General features: G+C 40.0%; 2 protein-coding genes and 2 pseudogenes across 2 annotated transcripts; 2 read left to right on the forward strand and 2 right to left on the reverse strand.

Annotated features, from left to right (window-relative positions):
* Nucleotides 1-3,498: 3,498 nt before the first annotated feature.
* On the reverse strand, nucleotides 3,499-4,401 carry LOC116669161 (annotated as a pseudogene).
* On the forward strand, nucleotides 4,263-9,067 carry LOC116669179 (annotated as a pseudogene).
* Nucleotides 9,068-17,863: 8,796 nt separating this feature from the next.
* LOC116669167 (keratin-associated protein 9-2-like) lies at nucleotides 17,864-18,819 on the reverse strand. The gene has a single exon (XM_032498163.1). The coding sequence runs from the start codon at nucleotides 18,765-18,767 to the stop codon at nucleotides 18,279-18,281; it is 489 nt and encodes a 162-aa protein (XP_032354054.1). The 5' UTR covers nucleotides 18,768-18,819; the 3' UTR covers nucleotides 17,864-18,278.
* A 4,134-nt stretch (nucleotides 18,820-22,953) lies between these two features.
* LOC116669177 (keratin-associated protein 9-1-like) lies at nucleotides 22,954-23,425 on the forward strand. Its single transcript, XM_032498180.1, is given in 2 exon segments — nucleotides 22,954-23,349; nucleotides 23,351-23,425. Coding segments are annotated over 2 exon segments (360 nt in total). The 5' UTR covers nucleotides 22,954-23,064.
* The last annotated feature ends 2,602 nt before the right edge of the window (nucleotides 23,426-26,027 follow it).

Raw genomic sequence — 26,027 nt, forward strand, 5'->3', positions numbered from 1 at the left:
GATAACCAGATCTTAATCATTAAAATAAATACAGAGTGGTTTCTCTAAATGTTCTAGATGTTACCAGATTCTGACTTAGTGGGATGAAATATTCTTGAAATGTATGGACATGTCTTATCATTTTTACTACTTGGGTCTGTGCCAGTGTTGTAAGAAGATTCTAGTTTGATTATCCATTTTCCGTATAAGCTCCCTCATAGATCATGCATCTGTTCACCTCAGATGTTATCTTCAACCATAAATTATCTATGGTGGAAGAATCCTGTTATGGGAATTAAAATCGTATGGAAGAGTATTCACTTTCCGGTCTGCCAGCCGCTACCTGTTGATTGGGGGAATATATTTAAGTCCCCCCATGAACAGTTTCCCATGTGTATTGTGTCATCATCCTTTAAACATTTCTTTATTTTCCGACTACTGTCTCACATACGGTGCCCACCCATGGTGTAACCTGGAGGTGTTTTCTTTCTCTTTTTTCTCTTTTTCACTGGTGAGCCAGCTAAAGGCAGATTCCTTCATGAAAGGGCCACAATTCTTTTCTTCTTTTCGTGTGTACAACATTATAGTTCTCCTTCTGCATACCTCCAATGTGCTCACCACCAAAAATTTAGTTTCCATCAACATGAAGTTAATCCCGTTTACCCACTTTGCCGTCTCCCTACCGCCCCCCCCTCTGATAACCACTACTTTCTTTCTGTATCTACCTGTTTGTGTTGTTTTTTATTTGTTGTTCACTTATTTATGTTTTTATTTACTTACGTATTTACTTACCTCTTTCTTTCTTTATGTTTATTATAGCTTGTTGTATTCCACATATCAGTGAAGTCATACAAAATTTGACTCTCCCCGTCTGATTTATTTCACATAGGAAAATACCCTCAAAATACCGCCAATACATGTTGGTGCAAATGGCAGGATTTCATCTTTTGTTATGACTGAATAGTATTCCACTGTGTGTGTGCGCGCGCGCGTGTGCGTGTGAGTGAACCACGTCTTCTTCTTTATCCATTCAATCATAGTTGGGCACTTAGGTTGTTTCTTGGCTAGTGTAAAGAATGCCACCATGAACAAAAGGGTGCACATATCTTTTCAGATTAGTGTTTTCATATATTATCAAGTGATATCACAGGAACAAATCTGTTTGTCACCCTTACTTTTAGTAGAGAATTGTTCCTTTTCCCTTTCATCTCCTTGGCAATCTAAGATTTTGTCTTTTATGTACCTCTGTATGCCCAACTTCACAAAAGTGAGCCTCAAATTTACAAATCAGAAATATCCAAACCAAAGTACTTATAAAAAGCTACAACCCATGTGGGACAACAGCAGACTTTAGTGCCAATCTCAATGACTATAGAATACTTGGTGATCATTCTCAGCACAATTCCATTTGATTCCTGCAAAAAACATATGTGATTATACTATATAAACATGAAATACATTAAACGTCACTGGTCGATAACCCCAACAGCAACTTTTATGCCCGATAGAATGCTTTCTAATTGATTTATTTTTATTGAGTGAAATTCTTCAAATTCTATGGTGCTTTATAATTTTCAAAAGTTTCACACAGATGATTTTATATAATCTCATAATAATCCTTTTTTCTCTCCTACCCCCATGTTGCCCCTCCCCCCAACTGATAACCATTCACTTGTCCTCTACATCTGTGAATCTTCTTCTTGTTTGTTTTAATCACTAGTTTGTTGTATTTTAGAGATACCACGTAAGTGACATCATATGGTATTTATCTTTGAATTATTTCACTGAGCGTAATGCCTTCCAAGTCCATCCGTGTTGCTGCACTTTATGCCAGATAGAATGTTTACTACAACAGACCAACAGTTTCTGGGCTCAAAAGGTAGTAGAAAAAGGAGCTATCCCAATTTTAAAAACTGTGAGCAGTACACATGGTCACAATTTTGTGGGGTGGGAGAAAGAAGGGTCATGGGAAATGATATCCATTGACTGTTTGCAAGTGCTGAAAGATTGACTGATCGGACTGAGCCCTGGAGAAGCATGATTGGAAGATAAGGAGATCTGGAGAAGAATCACTTAGGTGGAGATGGGTGTGTGGGCAGAAAGTATTTCCTCCTTGTGTCCCATGTCGGTGCCCACCAGACAGTGCCCACCACTTAGGAGGCACCAGACAACACGACTGCGGGAGAACTCATCCCACCTCTGTCCTCAGGTGCACTGGTATCTACACAGGAGAGCATCAACAGAGTAGCCATGGTGGCAGAGGCAGAGGGTTGTGTGGACCCCACAGCTCAGGGTCCCTCTCACCATGGTTGCCTCTGCTGTATGTGCTGTTAGTCAGAAGCAAAGAAAGTTGTTGAGCCCTAACTGGTAATGTCACTCATGACACCGAACCATCCCACTCGAAGACAAGTTTTCTGCATGAGACCCCGTCTACATAGAGAAGGCACAAGTTCTTCCCTACTACGATTGCGTGTTTTGTGTATGGATTTGTCTTCCTTGTCTCAGTGCTATTACAGCCACTTAGAGTATCATCATCATGAGTTTGGACCAAGGGACCCGCTGTATGGTGAACAAGGTCAAACAACAGGCAGAAGTCCATGAGATCTGCTTGCTCTGCTCCACATCACATGGCAGAGAAATGGCTCACCTCATGGAAAATTGGAATGTCTTCTACATGTGCAGCCGAGAAACCTACTTAGAGTGACAACCTGTGAGATGATAGGTTGTCTTCTGCATGTTGTATGTATCTTGATGCAGTGGGCACTAAGTGGTTCACATACAGGTGGCACCGTACAGGTGCATAAAAGTAGTATACGTAGTGTCAGAAAGTGATGGGTGGATGCGGGAGTGAAACCCTTCACTTTAATTCTCATGCATACTCAGGAATCTGTGCTTCCCATCTCCATGGATTTAGACTCTCCTGGGTTGAAGGTTTTAATCCTATGGAAGTCACATTTCTGTCAGGGGATACAACCTAATTTTACAAATGTCCTCTGGTCGTTTAGGGCTCCTCGTGTCAGTAGATCAGCAGGCAAGAAAGCTTACTATTACTTAGTGAGGGATAGTTATCATGAAGGTAGAGGGCAGAGGGAAATACATCTGAATGCAGAATTTCCCTGGAGTATCTCATGCTGTGTCCATGCCCAGGGATGACCACACAAGCAAGGACAGCAACCACAGCTTGCTGAGGGCATAGTCACCGGAGGCTCAGACATCTATTTCCTTGAGATGCAAATGTGGTGCCTTTGAGCAAGGAAAGACCTCATCCTGGATGAGTCTGTTTATGATTAGCTACATGACATTACACAATGAAATGTTTTTCTTCTGAAAATGGAGGTAATTGGGTCGGAGGGCTATTATGATGCTCAGAATGGATAATGCAGACAGTGTGTAAAGCAGGTTAAAATTCCTATATCAGGAATGCTGTGCAATAAATCAAACACAATATGGGATAAATTATGATACGGAATTTATTGAGAGACACATAGGGAAGACTCCTGTATCCAGGAAGACAACTCAAAGTGATCATAAAAGAAAAAGAAAGGTGTGAGAGCCACGAGTACATTGATAAAGAAAATATGATTATGAATAACATTGATCAGTTGCAGAAACCTATGAAAAAGTTACCAGAATTAGTTTTCCTTAGTCACTCAGAGGGACTGGGTGGACCTGACTTCAGAGTCAAAGCCCAGACAAACTCCATATCAAGGATGCACAAAGCTGGCCCATCATCCACCTACACGAGAGCAAGAGAATTGGGGGAAGTCCTCTGCACTCCAACAAGCTGATTCACACGCTTTAAACAAGCAGAAGAGTAACAGAAGTTCTGGGAGAGCATGCTGATAATTGGCAAACCTAGGAAGTGAATTTGCCCCCAAAATGGCAACTCAGTTGACAGATTGTGTTGGATGCAGGGGATGGCTCTTGGCGAGGTGATCAGCAGGAGGGCTGGCCAGCTGGACACACAGCTAGGGCGGCAGCAGGTGGTCTGACAGCAGACAGGGCGGCAGCAAGGCTGGCAGCAGCTGGATCCACAGCTCTGGGCCAGGCACCCAGGCAGGCAGCAGCACGTGGGCTGGTACCAGGTTCGGTGGCAGTACACGGGTGCACAGCTGGCTGGCTGGCAGCAGCTGGACCCACCGCAGTTTTGTCCGCAGCTGCTAGACTCACAGCAAGTGGACTGGCAGCAGGAAGGGCTGCAACAGCTGGTTACACAGGTGGGCTGGCAGCAGGTTTGTCCACAGCTGCTGGACTCACAGCAGGTGGGCTGGCAGCAGGTGGTCACACAAGTAGGTTTGCGGCAGGTGGTCCTGCAGCAGGTGGTCTGAGTAGCTTCATAGCAAGTTTGGGGGCAGCAAGGCTGGCAGCAGCTGGACTCACAGCAGGTGGGCTGGCGGCAAGGGAGCAGCATGAATGGGTCATGGTGTCAGTGGTGGAAGTTGGAACTCCTGTTGAGTGGTGAGTTTCTCAGATTCTGATCACTCCTTCTGTTCTGGGGCTTTTATACACTGGACCCCCAGTGTTGGGACCAATAAGCAGGACTTTCCTGGTTGTTGTTTACGTTGTTTTTGGAGTCACTGGGTAATTGTCATGGAGGAAGTTGTTCTTTTGTTTCTTTGAGGCCTCCTTAGATTAGTGTTTGATCTTTTCCTTAATTGTGGCTACAACTTAAGAGCCTCTTCCAGAAATGAGAAACTTAGAAATCATCTCCAGTAGCATTTCTGTTCATGTGACATCATCTTGTCATGTGATAGTTCTTGGTGGCTTTTCCAAGGTCAGAGCAGTCGACCCTTTTCAGCTTTGTCCCTTTGGCTATGCTTAGATTGGGAAGTGTCCTAAGAGGGTCAGAATGCTCATGCGTTCTGCGATGAATGAAGCCCTGTTGAGTTGAAATCTGATCCCCTACAAAGTTTGATTCAGTACTATCACATGTGTCTATCTCTGTTGCAACCAACACAAAATTTCCCAGTTTTCCTAGAGACATTAAGGTAGAGGATGATTGATGCAATGTTTTTTCAGGTGCACGTCAGCACCAAATCAGGAGAACAGAGGCAGAAGCAGTATACTGGTTTTCAGACAGCATCAATCTGTTAATATTCCATTGCTATTTTCTAGCTGGGCCAGTGATCTCAAATCCCGACTTACATGTACTTTCTTTTATAAATTGAGACAAACAGAATCGATAAGGTGATAGCCAAGGTATATTTGAATTTACAAATTTTCATATTTCAATAAATGTAGAACAGTGTACTACAATTTCTTAATTATTTTTCAGCCTCATTCTCTCTCTTCTAGGTACACATGTAGGAGTAAAATTGCTGTGTCATGAGGCAAACATATCATCAATAGGAGTAGACAGAATGAAACAGTGTTTCAACATTCCACTGCCAGCAGTGTCACCTGCTCTCCTGATATTGTGGGCCTTCTGAATTCTTCTGGTATGTATCTACGCTTTTTTTTTAAAAACTAAAGTGTAATTGCTGTATAACAGTATATTAGTTTCAGGTGTACAACATAATGATTTGAAATGTATATATATTACAAAATGGTCACTACAATAAGTCTAGTTAACCTCTGTCACCATACATAGGTATAAAATTTTTTTATGATGAGAAATTTTAAGATCTACTCTCTTAGCAAGTTTCAAAAATATGCAATAGATTATTAGTAACTATAGTCACCATGCTGTATGTTGTATTCCCATGACCTATTTATTTATAACTGGAAGTTTGTACCCATTCACCCCATTCACCCAGTTTGCCCACCCTCCCACCCCCAACGTCTGTCCACCACCAATCTGTTCTGTGTATCTGTGAGCTCAGTTTTTGTTTCTTTGGGTTTTTTTTTTTTTTTTCAGTTTCCACATATAAGTGAGATCATACGGTATTTGTCTTTCTCTGTCTGACTTATTTCATTTAGCATAATAGCCACAAGGTCCATTCATGTCATCACAAATGGGAAGATTTCCTTCTTTTTAATGGCTGAATAATATTTTATTGTGTAGTATAAACCACATTTTCTTCATCTATTTTTCCATCGACTGACACTTAGGCACTTTCCATATCTTGGCTATTATAAATAATGCTGCAATGAACATGTGGGTGCATATATATCTTGCTGAGTTTTTGTTTTCCTCAGATAAATACCCAGAAGTGGAATTGTTGGATCATGTGGTAGTTCTGCCTTTAATTTTTGAGAAACATCCATAATGTTTTCCATGATGGTTATATCAATTTACATCCCCACCAGCAACGCACAAGTTTCCTTTTTCCCCACATCCTCACCAACACTTGTTATTTCATATCTTTTAAACAATTGTCTTTCTAAACTGATGTGAGTTAATACGGCATTGTGGTTTTGATTTGCATTTCCCTGATGGTTAGTGATGTTGGGCACCTTTTCACGAACCTATTGTTCATCTATGCCTTCTATGGAAAGATGTCTTTTCCTTAATTCTTCCCCCTTTTTAATGATTGTTTGGGTTTTTGTCCTATTGAGTCTTGTGAGTTCTTTGTATAATTTTACTATTAATGCCTTATCAGATGCGTGGTTTGCAAATATTTTCTCTCATTCAGTAGGATGCCTTTCATTTTGCTGATTGTTCCCTTTACTGTCCAGAAGCTTTCTGGTTTGATACAGTCTCACTTGATTATTTGTTGCCTTTCCTTCTACTGTCAAATCCCAAAACTCATTGCCAAGACCTATGTCAAGGAGTTTACCATCTAAGTTTTCTTCTAGGAGTTTTATGGTTTCAGGTCTTGCAGCCAAGTTTTTAGTCCATTTGGAGTTAATTTTTGTGTATCCTATAAGACTGTGGTCCAGTTTCATTCTTTGGCATGTGACTGCCCAGGTTTTCCAACGCCATTTATTGGAAAGACTGTTCTTTCCTCACTTTGTAACTTGGGGCTCTTTCATGTAAATTAACTGTCCATATGGTGTGATTATTTCTGGGCATCTGTTCCATTGATCTATGTGTCTTTTTTATACCCATATCGTACTGTTCTGTTTACTAGAGCTTTGTAATATAGTTTGGGATCAGGGAACATGATGCCTCCAATTTTTCATTTTCAGATTGTTTTAGGCTTTGAGGGTCTTTTCTGGTTCCCATACAATTTTAGGATTATTTTTCCTATCCTGTAAAAACTACAATTGAAATTTTAATGAGGGATTATATTCCAATCAGTAGATTGCCTGGGTAATATGGACATTTCAACAATATAATTCCTTCCAATTCAGAGCACAGAATATCTTTCCATTGTATGAACTGAATGTATACATTCAAATGTGTAAATAAATAAATATTTATTATATAATATACATACGTATTTATCAAAAGACAAGTACAGAAACATACATAGTAAAACTATTTTAATATTTTTAATATTTCCAATAGTGGCCAAACTTCAAATACCTACATATATATCAACAGTAGGGTGAGAAAATAAATTATGTCAATTTATTCAGTGGAAGATTATACAGTAACAAGAAGGAATGAACCTACCCGGATAAATCTCACAATCAGAATGTATACAAGAGGTCAATTCCATAATATGCCACTTGTACAAAGTCTAAAACATCCAAAACCAACTAACTAACTAACAAACAGTGCTACAAGTCAAAGGAATGATCACTTACTTTGGGAAATGAATGAGGGGTATAATTCGAGAGGGTCGTTCAGTTCTAAAGCAGAACTGAACTAAAAATTTCTTAACTCACTAATAGCAACATGGGTTGTTCATTTTGTGATACTCCATCCAATTTAAAATGAATAAATTTTAACAAGTTGTAAACTTTAAATCTGAGCACTTTTAAATGAAATTTAATCACAAAAATGTTTTGAACATGTTAGAACTCACATATACCTTAGGTATCCCCTATTTAGTCTAATTCATATAATACCAAAAAAGTAAGAAAGAAAACAGGAAAAGTGCAGTCAGTGATTTCAAGTCACTGACTCTGCTGGTAAAGACTTAACGAGAGTCACCAACTCATCTTGATTTGCTTGGAAATGCCCACAGGCCTATGTGAAAATCTCCCATCCTGGCTAGGACTATTGGTCACTCCAGGAGGTAAACTGATTATGCTTCCTAATCCCAGTGTACTGCTTCTGCTTTTATCCACCTACTTCAGTTCACCTTTCCCATCTGAAAGATCGCCAAACGTCCTCTACCCAAGTGTCCTTTCGTAGAACTGGCATATACAAATGGTGTGGGTTGCTGCAAAGTGATATTTGAAATACTCTTGAATCAGGCCTATGTGGGAAAACGCATTTGGTCTCTAGTCATTGTAAAGATACAGGCTGCATGCTCCTCCCCAGGAACACTCCCCAATCTACATATATCCAAAAGGAAAAACTGGGGAGTGATAACTGCTCTGACCCTCCCCAAGTAAGTGGGAACTATGTCACATGATCAAATAGTAATCAAAGCAGGAATGAGACTGATGATATGACTACTTCCTTTCATCAGAAAAAAGTTTCTGTGAATTATTCTCAATTAAGAAACACATTAGAAGATTATTTTTTAAAGATTCATAGTGTCTAGGGGAAAACTTCTTCTTTACAATTCCCCCAGTGACCATGGAAAAAATGTGAACAAAAATAAGGAAATACTGCTCATTTGTCACAACTGTGGGGACCCCATGTATAAAAAACTCTAGAAAAGAAGGAGTCACCAGATTCTGGAAAACTCACCTCTGAACAGGATTCCAGCCTCCACCACTGACACCATGTCCCACTTGTGTTGCTCTCCTTGCTCCCAGCCCACCTGCTGCAGGACCACATGCAGCCAGCCCACATGCTGTGAGTCCAGCTGCTGCCAGCCTTGCTGCCCCAAACTTGCTATCAAACTACGCAAGCCACCTACTGCAGGACCATCTGCCGCAAACCTACCTGTGTGACCACCTGCTGGCAGCCCACCTGCTGTGAGTCCAGCAGCTGTGGACAAACCTGCAGCGGGTCCAGCTACTGCCAGCCTTGCTGCCGCCCTGTCTGCCGTCAGAACCACCTGCTGTCGCCCTGTCTGCTGTCAGATCCACCTGCTGCCGCCCTAGCTGTGTGTCCAGCTGCTGCCAGCCCTCCTGCTGCTGATCACCTCTCCAAGAACCACCATCTCACATACCAACTTCTTAGCATCTGATTTGGCATCTAGAACAAATGTCACTTCCAAACATTGCTGAAAGCCAGCATTCTACCACCACATTTTTGTTACTCATCTGCCTGTTTAAAAGCTTGTGAATCAGCCTGATGGAGTGTGGAAGACTTCCTCCTGATTCTCTTCCTATGTGTGTGGTCCTGTGCTGGCTTCCTGCATCCTCCACGGGGAGTGTTGGTCTCTGCTTTGACTCGGAAATCATGATCTTTACCTTCTCTCCACATGTAACGTAGGGGAAAAAAATCCTCATGACTTTTCCTTCAGTTTCTGCTACGTATCTTCATAATACTCTTCATAATCACATTTCTTGTTCAATGTATTCATGGTTCTTGTACCCTGCTTTCTTCTTTTCATGATCACTTTGAGGTGTCTCCCTAGAAGCAGGGAATCTTACCCACATTTCTAAATAAATCCTCTTCCACTTTTCATCCCATGTTGTGTCTTTGGGTTATTGGACAGCTTTCCTGCTGTAAGGATTTACGACCACAGGTGCTGTCCACGTGCGTTGTTCCTTCTGAATTCATACGGTCCCCCACAAATTCTCTTCCCTTCTCACGTGAGAAAATGACCAACTTCATGATTATCTCAAGTGAACACCAGCCCTGTCCCTATTACCAGGTTAAGAAATAGAACTTAACCCTTTCGTTTCAAATTATCTCTCTCATAGGAAGAGAAATTATATTGTGAGAACATCCATGTAATTATCCATAGGACAGTTCATCCCCCTCTCTGTATGATCTTCACTGAATGAATATGATGTATTTTATTTGTATACTGTTGATATACATGTGGGGCTTTTGCCATCTGGACTAATAAAAATTGTCCCTGTTAAACATATATGACATCTCTGTTGGATTAAATTCCATGAGTAGAATTATTCGTAGAAGTGTGTGGCCAAAGTGTTTATACTGTTCTCTGTAGAGGTCTTTCCCACTGCTATTAAATTTATTTCTAGGTATTTTTTTTGTATGCTATTATAGGCTATAGTTTAAATTTTTTATTCTTTCGCTGTTCCTGACATATATAAAAGCAATTAATTTATGTATGCTGATCTTGTTACCAAACTCCCTTACTATATCTAGTAGTTACTCAATAGATTTTTTTTTTAATTTTACGTGACCAGTCATACCAACTACAGTTGATGGCATTGCCCGTCTATAAAGTGGAACTTAAAGGACATAAATAGGAGCAAAATCAATTTTTGCAAAGGTATTTTATAGAAAAAGGGCTTTGTCAAGACAAGCAGAATTTCCTCTAGCCTGGAGGAGGATTTGAAAAATGAATGCATGTTTCTTAAATGCAGGTGGGATAGTCAACCATGGAAGTTCAGAGTTAGGAGAGGCTCACGTGCAAAAGTTGGCAGTGCACAGCCAAGAAGTGCACAGGGGAGAGGGACACTGCGCCTGAGTCTTCCAGTCCCTTGGGAAAGACCACGTGTTTGACATAAATGCAAGATGCCACTCAAATTTTCATCATTCCAAATACTTCTTCTAATTCTTTGCTCACAAAATAATCTTCTGATTGCTACTGATCTCTCCTTTAGATATTCATGCATGGAAAACTGGTAAAAAAAAAAAAAGCCTATAAGTAAAAAGCCTATAAAAATATTTATTGCAGTTATGATTGTGATTAAAAAATTGGCATATCAGTTTACGATGATGGATAAACTGTTATGCCCCAACAAGTGGACATCCTTTGTATGTAAATAAGAGTGAAATAAGCGTAGATTTCTGAATCTGCAAGAATCAAGTTCAGGCCCTCATAGATTTGTCAAAATATTGAAGGTCAACTTAAAAACCTGGGAAAGAGCTCTTTTTGCCTAGGTAATGGATAATATAATTTCATGGTACCATGTATTATTGTTTTTAATGTCATGCCTTTCAATGATTGTGGACTTGAGCGAATTACAGCAATGTCAGCAGTCAATCAGCCTTAGTGCTTGAACAACACTGAGGACTTAGGGACCTCACAGTGATTCAATAGTGGAAGGGAAATCGAATTAGCAATAAAAAAAAAAAAAAAAAAACCTCCCTACAAAGAAGTCCAGGACCGGACGGCTTCACCGGGGAATTCTACCAAACATGCAAAGAAGAACTCATACCAGTCCTTCACAAACTCTTCCACAAGATCAAAAGGAGGGACTATTCCCAAATACATTCTGTGAAGCCACCATCACCCTGATACCAAAACCAGGCAAAGACACCACCAAAAAAGAGAATTACAGACCAATATCACTGATGAACATAGATGCAAAAATCTTACCAAAATATTAGCAAATAGAATCCAACAGCACATAAAAATGATTATACCTCATGATCAAGGGGTTTCATCCAGGGACACAAGGGTGGTTCAACATACGCAAATCAATCAGTGTAATACATCACATCAACAAGAAAAAGGACAAAAACCACATGATCAACTCAACGGATGCAGAAAAAGCATTTGATAAAATTCAACACCCATTTATGGTAAAAACTCACACCAAAGCAGGTATAAAGGGAACATATCTCAGCATAATAAAAGCTATATATGACAAACGAATAGCCAGCATAGTACTCAACGGTGAAAAACTGAAAAGCTTCCCACTAAAATCTGGGACAAGACAAGGATGCCCACTATCACCACTCCTATTCAACATAGTCTTGGAAGTCCTAGCCACAGCAATCAGGCAAGAGAGAGAAATAAAAGGCATCCAAATTGGAAAAGAAGAGGTAAAAGTGTCACTATATGCAGATGACATGATACTATATAAGAAAATCCTAAAAGGTCCACGCAAAAACTACTAGAGCTGATCGAAGAATTCAGCAAGGCAGTAGGTTACAAGATTAACGTTCAAAAATCAGTTGCATTTCTTTACACTAATGATGAATCAACAGAAAAAGAAAGTAAAGAAACAATCTCCCTTAAAATAGCACCCAAAGTAATAAAATACCTAGGAATAAATCTAACCAAGGAGATGAAAGACTTATACATGGAAAACTATAAACCACTGATGAAGGAAATTAAAGAAGACTTTAAAAAATGCAAACATATCCCATGCTCCTGGATTGGAAGAATCAATATTGTTAAAATGGTCACAATGCCCAAGGCAATCTACAGATTTAATGCAATCTCTATCCAATTACCCAGGACATATTTCACAGAACTAGAACAAATCATAATAAAATTTATATGGAACCACAAAAGGCCAAGAATTGCCAAAGCATTACTTGAGAAAAAGAAAGAGGCTGGAGGAATAACTCTCCCAGACTTCAGACAATACTACAGAGCTACAATCATCAAGACAGCATGGTATTGGTACAAAAACAGACATATAGACCAATGGAACAGAATAGAGAGCCCAGAAATGAACTCACAAACTTTTGGCCAACTAATCTTCAACAAAGGAGGCAAGAATATACAATGGAATAAAGACAGTCTTTTTAGTAAATGGTGTTGGGAAAACTGGACAGCAGCATGTAAAACAATGAAGCTAGAACACTCCCTTACACCATATACAAAAATCAACTCAAAATGGGTCAAAGACTTAAACATAAGACAAGATACAATAAACCTCCTAGAAGAAAACATAGGCAAAACATTATCTGACATACATCTCAAAAATGTTCTCCTAGGGCAGCTTACCCACACAATAGAAATAAAAGCAAGAATAAACAAATGGGACCTAATTAAACTTACTAGCTTCTGCACAGCAAAGGAAACAAGAAGTAAAACAAAACGACAACCTCCAGAATGGGAGAAAATTTTTGCAAATGAGACCGACAAAGGCTTGATGTCCAGAATATATAAGCAGCTCATATGACTCAATAAGAAAAAAACAAACAACCCAATCCAAAAATGGGCAGAAGACCTAAACAAGCAATTCTCCAAGGAAGAAATACAAATGATCAATATACAAATGAAAAAATGCTCAATATCACTAATTGTCAGAGAAATGCAAATCAAAACTACAATGAGCTATCACCTCACACCAGTCAGAATGGTCATCATTCAAAAGTCCACAAATGACCAATGCTGGAGAGGCTGTGGAGAAAGGGGAACCCTCCTACACTGCTCGTGGGAATGCAGTTTGGTGCATCCACTATGGAAAACAGTATGGAGATTCCTCAAAAGACTAGGAATAGACTTACCATATGACCCAGTAATCCCACTCCTGGGCATATATCCAGAGGGAACCCTACTTCAAAAAGACACCTTCACCCCAGTGTTCATAGCAGCATTCTTTACAATAGCCAAGACATGGAAACAGCCTAAGTGTCCATCAACAGATGACTAGATAAAGAAGATGTGGTATATTTAGACAATAGAATACTAATCCGCCATAAAAACTGATAACATAATGCCATTTGCAGCAACATGGATGTTCCCGGAGAATGTCATTCTAAGTGAAGTAAGCCACAAAGAGAAAGAAAATACCATATGAGATCATTTATGTGTGGAATCTAAAAACAAACAAAAAAAAACCATAAATACAAAACAGAAACAGAAACATAGACATACAATACAAACTTGTGGTTACCAAGGGCGTGGGGGGTGGGAAGGGACTAACTGGGAGCTCAAAAGTTGTAGATACTGACAGGCATATGCAGAATAGATAAACAAGATTATGCTATATAGCACAGGGGAATATATACAAGATCTTGGTGTAACTCACAGCAAAAAAAAAATGTGACAATGAATGTATGTCTGTTCACGTATAACTGAAAAATTGTGCTCTACACTGGAATTTGACACAACATTGTAAAATGACTGTAACTCAATAAAAAAAAATGTTTAAAAAAATAGTGGAAGGGATCCTTAGAAGCCCCTGGTAGATTTCACTCACAGAGGCTGCCAATCAAAGATACAATATTCCATCTGCCAACTGCTTGGATACCTCCAGTGATGTGACTTCCTACCTCCATGGCAGCTTATTTCATTTTCAGGCATCTCCCATGAATAAGGATTGATGAAGTTAACATCTGTCCATCCTGGGTCTCCTGTGTCTTTTGCTCAGTGGGATCATTTATGGTTAGATGGTCAGAATAGCATTGCTGAGCAATTCTTCCTCTCATTATAAACCTGTTTCCTGATATCCCATGCTGCAACATCATACTCCTTTCACTCTAATCCTGGCCAGTGTTTTCCCACCTCATAGGATGCACTTCTGACTGTGCACAGCATTTCCCTGTCAACTGCATGAACTCTAAGATGCTCGTTTTCCCCACGGCCCCTGGCAAGGTTAACCAGATCTTAATCATTAAAATAAATTCAGAGTGGTTTCTCTAAATGTTCTAGATGTTACCAGATTCTGATTTAGTGGGATGAAATATTCTTGAAATGTATGGACATGTCTTATCATTTTTACTACTTGGGTCTGTGCCAGTGTTGTAAGATGATTCTAGTTTGCATTATCCATTTTCCGTATAAGCTCCCTCATAGATCATGCATCTGTTCACCTCAGATGTTATCTTCAACCATAAATTATCTATGGTGGAAGAATCCTGTTATGGGAAATAAAATCGTATGGAAGACTATTCACATTCCGGGTCTGCCAGCCGCTACCTGTTGATTGGGGGAATATATTTAAGTCACTCCATGAACTGTTTCCCATGTGTATTGTGTCATCATCCTTTAAACATTTCTTTATTTTCCGACTACTGTCACACATACGGTGCCCACCCATGGTGTAACCTGGAGGTGTTTTTTTCTCTTTTTTTATCTTTTTCACTGGGTGAGCCAGCCTAAAGGCAGATTCCTTCATGAAAGGGCCACAATTCTTTTCTTCTTTTCGTGTGTACAACATTATAGTTCTCCTTCTGCATACCTCCAATGTGCTCACCACCAAAAATTTAGTTTCCATCAACATGAAGTTAATCCCGTTTACCCACTTTGCCGTCTCCCTACCCCCCCCCCCCACCTGATAACCACTACTTTCTTCTCTGTATCTACCTGTTTGTGTTTGTTTGATTTGGTTGGTTCACTTATTTATGTTTTTATTTACTTACGTATTTACTTACCTCTTTCTTTCTTTATGTTTATTATAGCTTGTTGTATTCCACATATCAGTGAAGTCATACAAAATTTGACTCTCCCCGTCTGATTTATTTCACATAGGAAAATACCCTCAAAATACCGCCAATACATGTTGGTGCAAATGGCAGGATTTCATCTTTTGTTATGACTGAATAGTATTCCACTGTGTGTGTGCGCGCGCGCGCGTGTGCGTGTGAGTGAACCACGTCTTCTTCTTTATCCATTCAATCATAGTTGGGCACTTAGGTTGTTTCTTGGCTAGTGTAAAGAATGCCACCATGAACAAAAGGGTGCACATATCTTTTCAGATTAGTGTTTTCATATATTATCAAGTGATATCACAGGAACAAATCTGTTTGTCACCCTTACTTTTAGTAGAGAATTGTTCCTTTTCCCTTTCATCTCCTTGGCAATCTAAGATTTTGTCTTTTATGTACCTCTGTATGCCCAACTTCACAAAAGTGAGCCTCAAATTTACAAATCAGAAATATCCAAACCAAAGTACTTATAAAAAGCTACAACCCATGTGGGACAACAGCAGACTTTAGTGCCAATCTCAATGACTATAGAATACTTGGTGATCATTCTCAGCACAATTCCATTTGATTCCTGCAAAAAACATATGTGATTATACTATATAAACATGAAATACATTAAACGTCACTGGTCGATAACCCCAACAGCAACTTTTATGCCCGATAGAATGCTTTCTAATTGATTTATTTTTATTGAGTGAAATTCTTCAAATTCTATGGTGCTTTATAATTTTCAAAAGTTTCACACAGATGATTTTATATAATCTCATAATAATCCTTTTTTCTCTCCTACCCCCATGTTGCCCCTCCCCCCAACTGATAACCATTCACTTGTCCTCTACATCTGTGAATCTTCTTCTTGTTTGTTTTAATCACTAGTTTGTTGTATTTTAGAGATACCACGTAAGTGACATCATATGGTATTTATCTTTGAATTATTTCACTGAGCGTAATGCCTTCCAAGTCCATCCGTGTTGCTGCACTTTATGCCAGATAGAATGTTTACTACAACAGACCAACAGTTTCTGGGCTCAAAAGGTAGTAGAAAAAGGAGCTATCCCAATTTTAAAAACTGTGAGCAGTACACATGGTCACAATTTTGTGGGGTGGGAGAAAGAAGGGTCATGGGAAATGATATCCATTGACTGTTTGCAAGTGCTGAAAGATTGACTGATCGGACTGAGCCCTGGAGAAGCATGATTGGAAGATAAGGAGATCTGGAGAAGAATCACTTAGGTGGAGATGGGTGTGTGGGCAGAAAGTATTTCCTCCTTGTGTCCCATGTCGGTGCCCACCAGACAGTGCCCACCACTTAGGAGGCACCAGACAACACGACTGCGGGAGAACTCATCCCACCTCTGTCCTCAGGTGCACTGGTATCTACACAGGAGAGCATCAACAGAGTAGCCATGGTGGCAGAGGCAGAGGGTTGTGTGGACCCCACAGCTCAGGGTCCCTCTCACCATGGTTGCCTCTGCTGTATGTGCTGTTAGTCAGAAGCAAAGAAAGTTGTTGAGCCCTAACTGGTAATGTCACTCATGACACCGAACCATCCCACTCGAAGACAAGTTTTCTGCATGAGACCCCGTCTACATAGAGAAGGCACAAGTTCTTCCCTACTACGATTGCGTGTTTTGTGTATGGATTTGTCTTCCTTGTCTCAGTGCTATTACAGCCACTTAGAGTATCATCATCATGAGTTTGGACCAAGGGACCCGCTGTATGGTGAACAAGGTCAAACAACAGGCAGAAGTCCATGAGATCTGCTTGCTCTGCTCCACATCACATGGCAGAGAAATGGCTCACCTCATGGAAAATTGGAATGTCTTCTACATGTGCAGCCGAGAAACCTACTTAGAGTGACAACCTGTGAGATGATAGGTTGTCTTCTGCATGTTGTATGTATCTTGATGCAGTGGGCACTAAGTGGTTCACATACAGGTGGCACCGTACAGGTGCATAAAAGTAGTATACGTAGTGTCAGAAAGTGATGGGTGGATGCGGGAGTGAAACCCTTCACTTTAATTCTCAGTGACATACTCAGGAATCTGTGCTTCCCATCTCCATGGATTTAGACTCTCCTGGGTTGAAGGTTTTAATCCTATGGAAGTCACATTTCTGTCAGGGGATACAACCTAATTTTACAAATGTCCTCTGGTCGTTTAGGGCTCCTCGTGTCAGTAGATCAGCAGGCAAGAAAGCTTACTATTACTTAGTGAGGGATAGTTATCATGAAGGTAGAGGGCAGAGGGAAATACATCTGAATGCAGAATTTCCCTGGAGTATCTCATGCTGTGTCCATGCCCAGGGATGACCACACAAGCAAGGACAGCAACCACAGCTTGCTGAGGGCATAGTCACCGGAGGCTCAGACATCTATTTCCTTGAGATGCAAATGTGGTGCCTTTGAGCAAGGAAAGACCTCATCCTGGATGAGTCTGTTTATGATTAGCTACATGACATTACACAATGAAATGTTTTTCTTCTGAAAATGGAGATAATTGGGTCGGAGGGCTATTATGATGCTCAGAATGGATAATGCAGACAGTGTGTAAAGCAGGTTAAAATTCCTATATCAGGAATGCTGTGCAATAAATCAAACACAATATGGGATAAATTATGATACGGAATTTATTGAGAGACACATAGGGAAGACTCCTGTATCCAGGAAGACAACTCAAAGTGATCATAAAAGAAAAAGAAAGGTGTGAGAGCCACGAGTACATTGATAAAGAAAATATGATTATGAATAACATTGATCAGTTGCAGAAACCTATGAAAAAGTTACCAGAATTAGTTTTCCTTAGTCACTCAGAGGGACTGGGTGGACCTGACTTCAGAGTCAAAGCCCAGACAAACTCCATATCAAGGATGCACAAAGCTGGCCCATCATCCACCTACACGAGAGCAAGAGAATTGGGGGAAGTCCTCTGCACTCCAACAAGCTGATTCACACACTTTAAACAAGCAGAAGAGTAACAGAAGTTCTGGGAGAGCATGCTGATAATTGGCAAACCTAGGAAGTGAATTTGCCCCCAAAATGGCAACTCAGTTGACAGATTGTGTTGGATGCAGGGGATGGCTCTTGGCGAGGTGATCAGCAGGAGGGCTGGCAGCAGCTGGACACACAGCTAGGGCGGCAGCAGGTGGTCTGACAGCAGACAGGGCGGCAGCAAGGCTGGCAGCAGCTGGATCCACAGCTCTGGGCCAGGCACCCAGGCAGGCAGCAGCACGTGGGCTGGTACCAGGTTCGGTGGCAGTACACGGGTGCACAGCTGGCTGGCTGGCAGCAGCTGGACCCACCGCAGTTTTGTCCGCAGCTGCTAGACTCACAGCAAGTGGACTGGCAGCAGGAAGGGCTGCAACAGCTGGTTACACAGGTGGGCTGGCAGCAGGTTTGTCCACAGCTGCTGGACTCACAGCAGGTGGGCTGGCAGCAGGTGGTCACACAAGTAGGTTTGCGGCAGGTGGTCCTGCAGCAGGTGGTCTGAGTAGCTTCATAGCAAGTTTGGGGGCAGCAAGGCTGGCAGCAGCTGGACTCACAGCAGGTGGGCTGGCGGCAAGGGGAGCAGCATGAATGGGTCATGGTGTCAGTGGTGGAAGTTGGAACTCCTGTTGAGTGGTGAGTTTCTCAGATTCTGATCACTCCTTCTGTTCTGGGGCTTTTATACACTGGACCCCCAGTGTTGGGACCAATAAGCAGGACTTTCCTGGTTGTTGTTTACGTTGTTTTTGGAGTCACTGGGTAATTGTCATGGAGGAAGTTGTTCTTTTGTTTCTTTGAGGCCTCCTTAGATTAGTGTTTGATCTTTTCCTTAATTGTGGCTACAACTTAAGAGCCTCTTCCAGAAATGAGAAACTTAGAAATCATCTCCAGTAGCATTTCTGTTCATGTGACATCATCTTGTCATGTGATAGTTTCTTGGTGGCTTTTCCAAGGTCAGAGCAGTCGACCCTTTTCAGCTTTGTCCCTTTGGCTATGCTTAGATTGGGAAGTGTCCTAAGAGGGTCAGAATGCTCATGCGTTCTGCGATGAATGAAGCCCTGTTGAGTTGAAATCTGATCCCCTACAAAGTTTGATTCAGTACTATCACATGTGTCTATCTCTGTTGCAACCAACACAAAATTTCCCAGTTTTCCTAGAGACATTAAGGTAGAGGATGATTGATGCAATGTTTTTCAGGTGCACGTCAGCACCAAATCAGGAGAACAGAGGCAGAAGCAGTATACTGGTTTTCAGACAGCATCAATCTGTTAATATTCCATTGCTATTTTCTAGCTGGGCCAGTGATCTCAAATCCCGACTTACATGTACTTTCTTTTATAAATTGAGACAAACAGAATCGATAAGGTGATAGCCAAGGTATATTTGAATTTACAAATTTTCATATTTCAATAAATGTAGAACAGTGTACTACAATTTCTTAATTATTTTTCAGCCTCATTCTCTCTCTTCTAGGTACACATGTAGGAGTAAAATTGCTGTGTCATGAGGCAAACATATCATCAATAGGAGTAGACAGAATGAAACAGTGTTTCAACATTCCACTGCCAGCAGTGTCACCTGCTCTCCTGATATTGTGGGCCTTCTGAATTCTTCTGGTATGTATCTACGCTTTTTTTTTAAAAACTAAAGTGTAATTGCTGTATAACAGTATATTAGTTTCAGGTGTACAACATAATGATTTGAAATGTATATATATACAAAATGGTCACTACAATAAGTCTAGTTAACCTCTGTCACCATACATAGGTATAAAATTTTTTTATGATGAGAAATTTTAAGATCTACTCTCTTAGCAAGTTTCAAAAATATGCAATAGATTATTAGTAACTATAGTCACCATGCTGTATGTTGTATTCCCATGACCTATTTATTTATAACTGGAAGTTTGTACCCATTCACCCCATTCACCCAGTTTGCCCACCCTCCCACCCCCAACGTCTGTCCACCACCAATCTGTTCTGTGTATCTGTGAGCTCAGTTTTGTTTCTTTGGGTTTTTTTTTTTTTTTTTCAGTTTCCACATATAAGTGAGATCATACGGTATTTGTCTTTCTCTGTCTGACTTATTTCATTTAGCATAATAGCCACAAGGTCCATTCATGTCATCACAAATGGGAAGATTTCCTTCTTTTTAATGGCTGAATAATATTTTATTGTGTAGTATAAACCACATTTTCTTCATCTATTTTTCCATCGACTGACACTTAGGCACTTTCCATATCTTGGCTATTATAAATAATGCTGCAATGAACATGTGGGTGCATATATATCTTGCTGAGTTTTTGTTTTCCTCAGATAAATACCCAGAAGTGGAATTGTTGGATCATGTGGTAGTTCTGCCTTTAATTTTTGAGAAACATCCATAATGTTTTCCATGATGGTTATATCAATTTACATCCCCACCAGCAACGCACAAGTTTCCTTTTTCCCCACATCCTCACCAACACTTGTTATTTCATATCTTTTAAACAATTGTCTTTCTAAACTAAACTGATGTGAGTTAATACGGCATTGTGGTTTTGATTTGCATTTCCCTGATGGTTAGTGATGTTGGGCACCTTTTCACGAACCTATTGTTCATCTATGCCTTCTATGGAAAGATGTCTTTTCCTTAATTCTTCCCCCTTTTTAATGATTGTTTGGGTTTTTGTCCTATTGAGTCTTGTGAGTTCTTTGTATAATTTTAATATTAATGCCTTATCAGATGCGTGGTTTGCAAATATTTTCTCTCATTCAGTAGGATGCCTTTTCATTTTGCTGATTGTTCCCTTTACTGTCCAGAAGCTTTCTGGTTTGATACAGTCTCACTTGATTATTTGTTGCCTTTCCTTCTACTGTCAAATCCCAAAACTCATTGCCAAGACCTATGTCAAGGAGTTTACCATCTAAGTTTTCTTCTAGGAGTTTTATGGTTCAGGTCTTGCAGCCAAGTTTTTAGTCCATTTGGAGTTAATTTTTGTGTATCCTATAAGACTGTGGTCCAGTTTCATTCTTTGGCATGTGACTGCCCAGGTTTTCCAACGCCATTTATTGGAAAGACTGTTCTTTCCTCACTTTGTAACTTGGGCTCTTTCATTGTAAATTAACTGTCCATATGTGTGTGGATTATTTCTGGGCATCTGTTCCATTGATCTATGTGTCTTTTTTATACCCATATCATACTGTTCTGTTTACTAGAGCTTTGTAATATAGTTTGGGATCAGTGAACATGATGCCTCCAATTTTTCATTTTCAAGATTGTTTTTAGGCTTTGGGTCTTTTCTGGTTCCATACAAATTTTAGGATTATTTTTCCTATTCCTGTAAAAACTACATTGAAATTTTAATAGGGATTATATTCAATCAGTAGATTGCCTTGGGTAATATGGACATTTCAACAATATTAATTCTTCCAATTCATGAGCACAGAATATCTTTCCATTGTATGAACTGAATGTATACATTCAAATGTGTAAATAAATAAATATTTTATTTATATAATATACATACGTATTTATCAAAAGACAAGTACAGAAACATACATAGTAAAACTATTTTAATATTTTAATATTTCCAATAGTGCCAAACTTCAAATAACCTACATATATATCAACAGTAGGGTGAGAAATAAATTATGTCAATTTATTCAGTGGAAGATTATACAGTAACAAGAATGAATGAACTACCCGGATAAATCTCACAATCAGAATGTATACAAGAGGTCAATTCCATAATATGCCACTTGTACAAAGTCTAAAACATCCAAAACCAACACTAACTAACAAACAGTGCTACAAGTCAAAGGAATGATCACTTACTTTGGGAATGAATGAGGGGTATAATTCGAGAGGGTCGTTCAGTTCTAAAGCAGAACTGAACTAAAAATTTCTTAACTCACTAATAGCAACATGGTTGTTCATTTTGTGATACTCCATCCAATTTAAAATGAATAAATTTTAACAAGTTAAACTTTAAATCTGAGCACTTTTTAAATGAAATTTAATCACAAAAATGTTTTGAACATGTTAGAACTCACATATACCTTAGGTATCCCCTATTTAGTCTAATTCTATATACCAAAAAAGTAAGAAAGAAAACAGGAAAGTGCAGTCAGTGATTTCAAGTCACTGACTCTGCTGGTAAAGACTTAACGAGAGTCACCAACTCATCTTGATTTGCTTGGAAATGCCCACAGGCCTATGTGAAAATCTCCCATCCTGGCTAGGACTATTGTCACTCCAGGAGGTAAACTGATTTATGCTTCCTAATCCCAGTGTACTGCTTCTGCTTTTATCCACCTACTTCAGTTCACCTTTCCCATCTGAAAGATCGCCAAACGTCCTCTACCCAAGTGTCTTTCGTAGAACTGGCATATACAAATGGTGTGGGTTGCTGCAAAGTGATATTTGAAATACTCTTGAATCAGGCCTATGTGGGAAAACGCATTTGGTCTCTAGTCATTGTAAAGATACAGGCTGCATGCTCCCCCAGGAACACTCCCCAATCTACATATATCCAAAAGGAAAAACTGGGGAGTGATACTGCTCTGACCCTCCCCAATAAGTGGGAACTATGTCACATGATCAAATAGTAATCAAAGCAGGAATGAGACTGATGATATGACTACTTCCTTTCATCAGAAAAAGTTTCTGTGAATTATTCTCAATTAAGAAACACATTAGAAGATTATTTTTTAAAGATTCATAGTGTCTAGGGGAAAACTTCTTCTTTTACAGTTCCCCCAGTGACCATGGAAAAAATGTGAACAAAAATAAGGAAAATACTGCTCATTTGTCACAACTGTGGGGACCCCATGTATAAAAACTCTAGAAAAGAAGGAGTCACCAGATTCTGGAAAACTCACCTCTGAACAGGATTCCAGCCTCCACCACTGACACCATGTCCCACTTGTGTTGCTCTCCTTGCTCCCAGCCCACCTGCTGCAGGACCACATGCAGCCAGCCCACATGCTGTGAGTCCAGCTGCTGCCAGCCCTGCTGCCCCCAAACTTGCTATCAAACTACTCAAGCCACCTACTGCAGGACCATCTGCCGCAAACCTACCTGTGTGACCACCTGCTGCCAGCCCACCTGCTGTGAGTCCAGCAGCTGTGGACAAACCTGCAGCGGGTCCAGCTACTGCCAGCCTTGCTGCCGCCCTGTCTGCCGTCAGACCACCTGCTGTCGCCCTGTCTGCTGTCAGATCCACCTGCTGCCGCCCTAGCTGTGTGTCCAGCTGCTGCCAGCCCTCCTGCTGCTGATCACCTCTCCAAGAACCACCATCTCACATACCAAACTTCTTAGATTTGGCATTCTAGAACAAATGTCACTTCCAAACATTGCTGAAAGCCAGCATTCTACCACCACATTTTTGTTACTCATCTGCCTGTTTAAAAGCTTGTGAATCAGCCTGATGGAGTGTGGAAGACTTCCTCCTGATTCTCTTCCTATGTGTGTGGTCCTGTGCTGGCTTCCTGCATCCTCCACGGGGAGTGTTGGTCTCTGCTTTGACTCTGAAATCATGATCTTTACCTTCTCTCCACATGTAACGTAGGGGAAAAAAATCCTCATGACTTTTCCTTCAGGTTCTGCTACGTATCTTCATAATACTCTTCATAATCACATTTCTTGTTCAATGTATTCATGGTTTCTTGTACCCTGCTTTCTTCTTTTCATGATCACTTTGAGGTGTCTCCCTAGAAGCAGGGAATCTTACCCACATTTCTAAATAAATCCTCTTCCACTTTTCATCCCATGTTGTGTCTTTGGGTTATTGGACAGCTTTCCTGCTGTAAGGATTTACGCACAGGTGCATGTCACGTGCGTTGTTCCTTCTGAATTCATACGGTCCCCCACAAATTCTCTTCCCTTCTCACGTGAGAAAATGACCAACCTTCATAGATTATCTCAAAGTGAACACACCCATGTCCCTATTACCAGGTTAAGAAATAGAACTTAACCCCTTTCGTTTCAAATTATCTCTCTCAATAGGAAGAGGAAATTATATTGTGAGAATCATCCATGTAATTATCCATAGGACATTCATCCCCCTCTCTGTATGATCTTCACTGAATGAATATGATGTATTTTATTTGTATACTGTTGATATACATGTGGGCTGTTTGCCATCTGGGACTAATAAAATTGTCCTGTTAAACATATATGAACATCTCTGTTGGATTAAATTCCATGAGTAGAATTATTCGTAGAAGTGTGTGGCCAAAGTGTTTATACTGTTCTCTGTAGAGGTCTTTCCCACTGCTATTAAATTTATTTCTAGGTATTTTATTTTGTATGCTATTATAGGCTATAGTTTAAATTTTTTATTCTTTCGCTGTTCCTGACATATATAAAAGCAATTAATTTATGTATGCTGATCTTGTACCAAACTCCCTTACTATATCTAGTAGTTACTCAATAGATTTTTTTTTTAATTTTACGTGACCAGTCATACCAACTACAGTTGCTGGCATTGCCCGTCTATAAAGTGGAACTTAAAGGACATAAATAGGAGCAAAATCAATTTTTGCAAAGGTATTTTATAGAAAAAGGGCTTTGTCAAGACAAGCAGAATTTCCTCTAGCCTGGAGGAGGATTTGAAAAATGAATGCATGTTTCTTAAATGCAGGTGGGATAGTCAACCATGGAAGTTCAGAGTTAGGAGAGGCTCACGTGCAAAAGTTGGCAGTGCACAGCCAAGAAGTGCACAGGGGAGAGGGACACTGCGCCTGAGTCTTCCAGTCCCCTGGGAAAGACCACGTGTTGACATAAATGCAAGATGCCACTCAAATTTTTCATCATTCCAAATACTTCTTCTAATTCTTTGCTCACAAAATAATCTTCTGATTGCTACTGATCTCTCCTTTAGATATTCATGCATGGAAAACTGGTAAAAAAAAAAAAGCCTATAAGTAAAAAGCCTATAAAAACTATATTTATTGCAGTTATGATTGTGATTAAAAAATTGGCATATCAGTTTACGATGATGGATAAACTGTTATGCCCCAACAAGTGGACATCCTTTGTATGTAAATAAGAGTGAAATAAGCGTAGATTTCTGAATCTGCAAGAATCAAGTTCAGGCCCTCATAGATTTGTCAAAATATTGAAGGTCAACTTAAAAACCTTTCTGGGAAAGAGCTCTTTTTGCCTAGGTAATGGATAATATAATTTCATGGTACCATGTATATTGTTTTTAATGTCATGCCTTTCAATGATTGTGGACTTGAGCGAATTACAGCAATGTCAGCAGTCAATCAGCTTAGTGCTTGAACAACACTGAGGACTTAGGGACCTCACAGTGATTCAATAGTGGAAGGGAAATCGAATTAGCAATAAAAAAAAAAAAAAAAACCTCCCTACAAATAGAAGTCCAGGGACCGGACGGCTTCACGGGGAATTCTACCAAACATGCAAAGAAGAACTCATACCAGTCCTTCACAAACTCTTCCACAAGATCAAAAAGGAGGGACTATTCCCAAATACATTCTGTGAAGCCACCATCACCCTGATACCAAAACCAGGCAAAGACACCACCAAAAAAGAGAATTACAGACCAATATCACTGATGAACATAGATGCAAAAATCTTACCAAAATATTAGCAAATAGAATCCAACAGCACATAAAAATGATTATACCTCATGATCAAGGGGTGTTCATCCAGGGACACAAGGGTGGTTCAACATACGCAAATCAATCAGTGTAATACATCACATCAACAAGAAAAGGACCAAAAACCACATGATCAACTCAACGGATGCAGAAAAAGCATTTGATAAAATTCAACACCCATTTATGGTAAAAACTCACACCAAAGCAGGTATAAAGGGAACATATCTCAGCATAATAAAAGCTATATATG

The sequence above is a fragment of the Camelus ferus genome, chromosome 16 (genome assembly GCF_009834535.1).
Source record: "Camelus ferus isolate YT-003-E chromosome 16, BCGSAC_Cfer_1.0, whole genome shotgun sequence".
Lineage (NCBI taxonomy): Eukaryota > Metazoa > Chordata > Mammalia > Artiodactyla > Camelidae > Camelus > Camelus ferus.